This window comes from Anoplophora glabripennis, unplaced genomic scaffold (assembly GCF_000390285.2).
Source record: "Anoplophora glabripennis isolate ALB-LARVAE unplaced genomic scaffold, Agla_2.0 scaffold295, whole genome shotgun sequence".
NCBI lineage: Eukaryota > Metazoa > Arthropoda > Insecta > Coleoptera > Cerambycidae > Anoplophora > Anoplophora glabripennis.
Genome location: NW_019416400.1, coordinates 246586 through 255497, shown reverse-complemented (window position 1 = coordinate 255497; position 8912 = coordinate 246586). Strand labels below are relative to the sequence as shown.

The 8912-nt window shown below is 34.3% G+C and overlaps 1 protein-coding gene across 1 annotated transcript in view; it reads right to left on the bottom strand.

The window, feature by feature from the left end:
* Positions 1-687: 687 nt before the first annotated feature.
* The window catches only part of LOC108907729 (protein Malvolio), a 48238-nt gene continuing 40013 nt past the window's right edge, over positions 688-8912 (bottom strand). The window contains exons 4-7 of the mRNA XM_018711527.1: positions 5624-6077; positions 5511-5567; positions 3223-3605; positions 688-1021 (exon numbers count right to left, since the gene is read on the bottom strand). Coding sequence (XP_018567043.1) covers positions 757-1021; positions 3223-3605; positions 5511-5567; positions 5624-6077 — 1159 coding nt within the window. The 3' untranslated portion in view covers positions 688-756. The remainder of the gene's footprint in view (positions 1022-3222; positions 3606-5510; positions 5568-5623; positions 6078-8912) is intronic.

The following is an 8912-nucleotide window of genomic DNA, read 5'->3' as shown; positions in this document are numbered from 1 at the left end:
TCGTTGGCAGCGATTTGTAGTCTTTGCCACAACTCTTCACGCGAGCCAATAGATTCTTTGTAAACTCTTTCATTCGAGACCAAGTACAAAAATCAAGAGGATTGAAGTCCAGACTTCTGGGTGGCCAAGCAAAAATGCTTCCTCGGCTTGAAGAAATTCTACTTTATTTAAGAAGAGGCATGTAGTTCATGCACGACAGAGCTCCACCGCATTTTTCTCGGCCAGTGCGTGCATATTTAAATGCAGTTTTCACAAATCGCTGGATTGGCTATGTAAGCATTTTTGCTTGACTACTTCCGGACTTCAATCCTTTTGATTTTTGTACATGGTCTCGAATGAAAGATATAGTTTACAAAGAATCTATTGGCTCGAGTTCGCAAAAAAAAATAGTTTTGTTTGAGCCCTTTTAAGGGCATGTAACTTCCTAAGGGTGCGTTTTAGGGCACATGTTAATAGGAACTTTTTGGCTTATTTTAATGAGTTATAAACGCAACAGAAGTTTGGAACCCTATTTTAGAAACACCCTGTATACATCAAATAGTTTCATCATCCACTTTTCAAACAACGGATTTATATTTCCGGTACCTTCACAAAAAATGAATGAGGAAATGAATAAAATACTGCAATATACAGGGTATGTGTTTTATCAGTTTGTTTTATAGGGAGTTTGGAAAAAATAATGCTAAATTAATAAAAAATAAAATAATTTATTCGTTAATATGTACAGTAATTATTTAAATAAAACTAATAAATATCTCACGCACCATTCGCAGTGACCGGCTGAATTGGTATATAAACATATTTCTGCATAAATTCATTGTTCTCTAGTTTCGTACCACCCATCGATATATACATGTGTATACTAATATAAACTATAAGCAAAAAGTAAAGAATCGTTATTATATAAACCAATACCTGCCAACCGACGGCTAAATCTAGCTCAATAAGTTGTTCTGCGACAAAATAAATGTTTATTCCCACGATGATGACACTTAGAATTATGGATACTATTTTGATCCATCTGTAACAGAGAAATATGCGATTATTTTAAGGGCGCCGTATTCTTTAAATAGTGTTTTCCACAAAGATAAATAACACAGGTCAACATTTGATCTAAGAATAATCACCGGACCTGACCAGGGTACTTATAGGTTTTTTGGAAAGCTGATTCCAAATCCGAGGTTCGCTAAGCTCCATCACGTCAGGTTCAAGGTAATTTGAAGGTCAAATGGCCAAAAATGTTCTAAAAAACCTAAAAAAATTCATACGTTTGTTTTTGGGGTAGCCGAGTTCAAAGCCGCTGCTATTTTTACCATTCAAAGACATCTAAAGGTCGTATCAAAGTCATTTGGAGGTCAAATCGAGAAATATGGTCTAAAAAATCTGAGAAAATTTATACGTACGTTTTTGGAGTAGCTGAGTTAAAATCCGCTGTCAGTTTCACCCCTGAAGGTCGTATCAAGGTAATTTGAAGGTCAAATCGAGAAAATCGGTCTAAAAAATCTGAAAAAAATTATACGTATGTTTTTGGGCTAGCTGAGTTCAAAGCCGCTGTTATTTTCACCATTTAAGTACATCTAAAGCTCGTATCAAGGTCATGTCGAGGTTAAATCGAGAAAATCGATCTAAAAAATGTGTATGTATGTATACGACTCCTGACCGAATGAGGCGAAAACATAAAGGAGGCTAGCCAGTTAAGGCAATTTTCCGGTCAGTTAGGTAGAAATATAAGCGTGTCCAGCCAATTAAGGCAAGACGAGTGAATGTCCTAGCCAGTTAAGGCATGAACAAGAGTGTGTCCAGCTAGTTAAGGCAAGACGAGTGAATGTTCCTCAAAATTTCCTTTAAGTGACCTTGCAGGATGAAATAAGAAATGCAATGGTTCCAAAAACATACATACACTTTCATTTTTAAAAGAAAATCTTCTTAATTTATCTTTTAAATGAACAATAATTGACCTTGGACTGATTAAAAAATAACCTTGAAATGATCTTTAGACGTTTTTAGATTACATCACAGTATAGTTATAAATTTTTCCAAATTTTTCTTCGTTTGACCTTCTAATGATTTTGAAATGACTTTCAGATGTTCATAACAGTAAAAGTAATATTGAATTTAAACTCAGCAACCTTAAAAATATACGTATAATTTTTTTCAGATTTTTTAGACCGATTTTTTCGATTTGACCTTCAAATGACCTTGATATGACCTTCAGATGTTCTTCAGGGGTGAAACTGACAGCGGATTTTAACTCAACTACTCCAAAAACGTACGTATAAATTTTCTCAGATTTTTTAGACCATATTTCTCGATTTGACCTCCAAATGACCTTGATACGACCTTTAGATGTCTTTGAATGGTAAAAATAGCAGCGGCTTTGNTAAATTTTCTCAGATTTTTTAGACCATATTTCTCGATTTGACCTCCAAATGACCTTGATACGACCTTTAGATGTCTTTGAATGGTAAAAATAGCAGCGGCTTTGAACTCAGCTACCCCAAAAACATACGTATGAATTTTTTCTGATTTTTTAGACCATTTTTGGCCATTTGACCTTCAAATGACCTTGAACCTGACGTGATGGAGCTTAGGTAACCTCGGATTCGGAATCAGCGATCCAAAGAACCTATAAGTTCCCTGGTCAGGTCCGGTGAATATTCCTAGATCAAATGTTGACCTGTGTAATTTCAAACATTTAATAACTGAATATTCTAAAGCTTATCAAATAATAGGGATGTTATACCATCCGAGCATACCATCCGAGCATTTTCAAAGACGCCGCAGTAAAACGAATAAACAGGTGCAAAAAACGATCAAACCATCAAGGTTTTAGGTACTGAAATCTACGAAAATACTAACTTTTTATATATAACTCCACATGTAAATATTCTTATAACATTTACTTGCTTAGTCTTACACATATATATATTGTTTACTTTTATTTATAAATGTATGTGAAAATAATTCTTAAAATGTGGGGTTAGGATAACAGCAAACGCATGTTTACAAATACTCTTTTTGAGTTATTATTTTATTTGAGTAAATTTAAATAGTAACAATGAATAAACAGAACATCAAGGATTTTATTTTTGTGCTTACTTTTGTTCTACACGTTTTACTTTTCAAGATTTCAGTACCTAAAAACGCCAGAAATTTGACTATTTATCGGCCAGGGATATGGCCACCTTTTAAGCAATTGTTTCGAAAATAAGTTTTACTTACATCCCATTGACGAACTGTCCCATGATCTTGGGATTGCTGGTGAAGGCTATACAAGGAATGAGAGCGAAGGGCAATTGGACACTCATCACGGCATTCAGATAGTCATTGAGGCTGGTGAGGTCGGACAAGGAACTGAAGAATGCCGTGAAGAAGGTAGGGATCATGGCGATGCTCCTGGTGAAGAGAGTTCTCTTCCACATGGCCCACTTGATGTTCAGGAAGCCCTCCATGGCGAACTGGCCGGCGTAGGTGCCGGTCATGGTGGAGCTTTGACCAGCAGCTAGGATGCCTATCGCCCAAATATACATAGCTGCCGCTCCGTATGCGCAGCCCAAAAATATACCGCCCTTGTAGATGTCTGCATCTACAAACTCCGTATTATTCTGGAAATAAAATTGTAATAACGTATATAGGTGATACTTCTAATTAGAAGATGCAGTTAAAATATGAAAATATACGAGGAACAGAGAGATATCATAGTTTTTTAGGAATAAAGGAAATCTTGTTCACAAGGTCAAAGCCTAGAAATTCCAAATCATCGGAGTGATGAAAAGACTGATGAGTTAGCCAGATTTAAAATTTACCATAACTTTTTTACGCTTTGACTTTTTTGACTTATGAAAAATCAGTTTTTTAGTAAAAAAAGGTACTCTTGGTTTAGATAGGTAGAATGTTGTGTTTTTGTGTAAATTCCGTTAAAAAATAATGATGATTGTGTTAATCACCGAGAATCGAAATTATCAATATTTTCTATTGTACCGTACCTACCATAACTTTTTTACGCTTTGACTTTTGACTGAAAAGTATGAAATATCAGTTTTTTATTAAAAAAAGGTACTCTTGGTTCAGATGATCCATTTTTTATGTAAAATCCATTTCAAAATAATGTTACATGATTGTGTTAATCACGAAATCGAAATTTGCATTGACAGTTCAGTTATTTACTTTTTGCGAATTGTTATTTTCACAGAAATTTATTATTTTTTATAAATTATTATTTGACAAAGTAAAAAAAACAATTGAAATGATTAAATAGTAATACAAAAAACTAATAAAAATAAACCACACCATTAATAAAACTTACCTTTATCTCAATAGTAATTTTTATAGCAAATGCTCAAAAAGATTTCCATTTTGCTGAATACATTTTTCAGCTCGACGTCGAATTGTCCGCGAACACTTCAAAAATCAAAATTATTTCGTCTGATTTGATTCGCAGCCAAATGAATCCTCTGTTGTAATTCTTCCGAAGGATTTATTTCTTTAGCGTAAATTATAGCCTCTACCTATCCACCTGCCAGATGATCGTTTAAACAAATTTATGACATTATGGGTGCCCCATCTTGTTGATAGTGTAGCGTTAAGCCTACGTCTAACGGTGTATCATACAATAGTTTTCTTACATCATTTTGCAGAAAGTTTAAGTATCTTTCTGCATTCAGACAAACGAGAAACTGAATTGGTCCAAATAGCTGGTCCCCCAAAATTCCTGTCCACACATTTATTGCAAATCTATCTTGAAAAGTGCGCCGTATTGCCCGTGGATTTTCGTCTGACCAGAAATGGGTATTATGAATATCGCTAGCTCTAGATTCATAAAATGTGAAATGATAACAATTCGCAAAAAGTAAATAACTGAACTGTCAATGCAAATGACGCCAAACGCATTTTTGTTATTCAAAACCTGAGACGATAAAAAATATTGATAATTTCGATTATCGGTGATTAACACTTGTAACATTATTTTTAAACGGATTTTACACAAAAATGGAACATTCCACTAGTAGAGTACCTTTATTAAGAAACTAAGAAACTCATTATTTCATACTTTTCAGTCAAAAATCGAAAAAGTTATGGTAGATTTTACCCCCCTCCCCACACCCAGTGTTAAACGTATGTGATGAAAATTTGTAAATTTCGTTTTATGTGGTCCCTTAAGTGGCTATAACTTCCTTAGGAAGAATTTTGGACCCACGTTTATATAAGGAAAAAGTAATCTTTTTCGACAGAAGTATTGCCCCCTAATTTCGGGACACCCTTTATAGCCCTATAGGAGTCCGATTTATCTTACTACATTACGTTATTAAGACACTTAAGCCCAAAAATGGTGGCAAGATACTCCCGAGGCAGAAATTCCCAGAAGATGTAATGCAATTTAGAATAAGTCTTGGAATCGACATTATTAGTAAAATACGCTTTGCATCATTAGCGATCTCAAAAATTATAATCTCTCTCCAACAGCAAAAGATGTAATTACAAAATGTATTCACAAATTTGAAAATATTTACCTGGAACACCTCCTTTGCCTTGTTATACATAAACTCGTCATCGCTACATTGGTCCAACTAGAACAAAGTAAATCACGTAAGGATTTGCATTAATACACTAAGAATATTCTTACCAGCTGCTGATTCGTCTTCTCAAATAATCCATAAGCAAATACAGCAACAACGAAAATGTTGATAATCAAACTAACTAGCAGTGCTAGAGAGCTTTCAATAAAATAGTACTTCTTGGCTTCCTTTAGCCTCTTAGGCTCCTTCCTGTCTATCTCCCTAGATTTCACCAGAGCGGAATGCAGGTACAAGTTATGAGGCATAATGACCGCCCCTATGACTCCTACAGCTTGCAGTACGACCTCATGGTTGCAGTCGACACACCTTGGGATGAAGAGTCCTTTCAGGACCTCGGACTGTGTGGGTTCGGCGACGACGTATTCATAACCGAAGGTGATGCCCATGACGCCGATCAGTACGCAGAAAAAGAGCTCCAATTTTCGCAGTCCGTATTTGTCGAGGAAGAGGAAGGTGAATGTGTCGACGATGGTGATCAAGCAGCCAGCCCAGAGTGGAATTCTGGAATAAATTTTATCATATGTTTCGAATATACAGAGAGATCGAGAATGATTGACCGGATTCTGAACGTACCCTATCTCAATTGCTATCAAAACTGATTTCCGTTGGCTAAAATTACTTTTTTTCCGTACGATTTCATGGTGTTCTGTGGCGACTTCACAATTTGACATTCTGTTCATTGGCCCGCGGATTTTTTGGCTTGAATATTATTTTGTAGATTTTGTTGTTACCTGCTATATTTTGCGACATTATAAAACAGTATTTTTCAATACTACAGTTAGAGTAGGTGGATATTATACGTGAGTAATTAGTTTATTGCGTATGTTGTTCCCTAACCTAGTCGTTTTTTTAATTTAGGTTAAGAACATGACATTTTCATTAGAACATGATAAATTTCTTCTGGAGGCCTATTTTCGTAGCGGACAAAACAATGATAATGGTTGGAAATATTCCATGAATTCGTGTCATTTACAATTTCAAGAACAATTTCCAAACGATGAAATTGATGATTATGACACTTTTTCTAGACACATGAAGAGATTAGTGGAACGCTTCCATAACAGTGGAAGTGTTTGTAGAGGAAAATCTCCAGGCAGAAAGTCTATTCTTACAGAGGAAGTCTTGGAAGATGTTGAAAACCGCTTACGAGCTAGTCCAACCAAATCATTACGTCAGTTATCTGCTCAAACAGGTAATAACAATTATTTATTCTAAAATTTGTATGATTATTCCTAAATTGTTTATAGGAATATCATATGAATCATGCCATAAAGCAGTAAAGAAGTTGCATTTTCATCCTTATAATGTTAGTGTTGTGCAGGAACTACTAAATCTGAATGACGACGATATTCTAGATCTAACATTTTTTTTCTGATGGAGCATGGTTTCATTTAAGTGGATATGTAAAATCCCAAAATTATCGCTCTTGGAACACAGAACACCCTAATATTTTGCGTGAAACAACTCTGCACCCTATTAAACTTGGTGTTTGGGTAGCTATGTCACGTAAAAGAATAATCGGACCATATTTTTTCCGTGAAAATGTAACTGGGCAGGTATATCGGCAGCAAATATTTTTACCATTTTTTGAGGAACTTCACGACGATGAAATCCATCATGGATACTTTCAGGAAGATGGCGCAACAGCTCACACCTCTAACGAAACTTTAGAGTTGATTAGAGAGTATTATTTTGATCGAATAATTAGTCGAGAAAGATGGCCACCATGTTTTCCTGACCTTACACCCCTAGGCTATTATTTATTTGGTTTTTTAAAAAATTCAGTATTTGCTCAACGGTTACACACGATTGAAGAACTTCAAGAGGCAATTACAAACGAAATTAGGAGTATTACACAAAATGTTTTACAGAATGTATTTAATAATATGAAAAGCAGAATTAATACTTGCTTGAACAACAATGGACATCATATTGAACATTTATTGTAAAAATATAGATATTTTTATGGATTTTATGTAATTTTAAGGTAAAATATTCAATAAAATGTGAAAAAAGTCCAATTACTCTGTTATTACATATTGCATGTAACTGTTGTTTATTGCTCCCGGTCATATAGACAATCCTACCATCTAACATAATCAAGCATTGCATTTGCTTGAAGCAAACGTTTTTAAGTCACTTTTCCTGAATTTCGACAGCTAACAAAAATGTTCAGCGCAAATTTTTGGGCTGAACATTTGAATGAATTTCAATTTTGACAGTAACCTAATTTATTTGACGTTTGAACATAATTATTTGTTTACCATTAAAATTCCTCAACCTGCGCTCATGATTCTAGTATTGGTATCAAAAACTGGTATGCCGCACATGTAATATCTGTATGAGGCGGCACGGTCAATCATTCTCGATCACCCTGTACGAGTACACGGAAAAATTACTATATTACTGTTCACCATATTATGCGAAATATTGCAACTTTTTTTTACATATTACTTTTTTTATTATATTAATACCAGCTTGCTGTATTTCTGTTGCATTTGAAGACGTTTTAAGTGATATGCGTGGTATTATCCTGATTATGAATAATTTTGTATAAAACAAATTACAAAAATTGGATTTAAAAACTTGCAGATACCGACACAATACTGTGATTTATTTGTAAATAGTATTATTTTTGTACTAATGTATATATTGAAAGGGGGCAGGACTTTGGCAATAAATTGAAAAAAAAATTACATATGAAATGAAAATTTAAAGGAAAAGGGAATATTAAGAAAATTTAAAACAATATCGATATTGAAACCGGAGCAGCATCAGCAACAGTATTCGCGAATGCAGCTAAGAGCTCGCCCTCTGGCGGTGACAGTTGATACTATCGAAGTAAGGTAAACATTTCTTCTGTGTGTGACATTTCGTTTTGTATTTTATTTAAAACTGTGTTTAGTGTTCGTTTTTTGAACACTGTTATTTTAAGAAAATAGTGTGAGGAAAACTTCAGCAATTATGGATAGAAAGAAGCAACTGTCAAACTATTATTGTTCAGTTCAAGGTTGCTCTTCATGGTCCAAGAAAAATCCAGAAATAAGTTTTCATCAAACCATTGAAGAAATTTTCAAAATATTATTGCCGATAGATAATACTCCCTGAATTTCATGAGGGTTGTTAGTAAGTAAGGGCACTAGTCTGCAGACATAATATAAATTTCTAAATTTAAATTAACTTTGCTCAATTTTCCCATATAGTACCACATGATCAGCCTTAAAAACTGCCTCTCCTTCTAATATACAACGAGAGTTTTCGTTAGCATATATGTAAATAGGAAATGTATTCCACAACGGATAAGTTCATAGTTATAACTTAATAAAATGTACATTA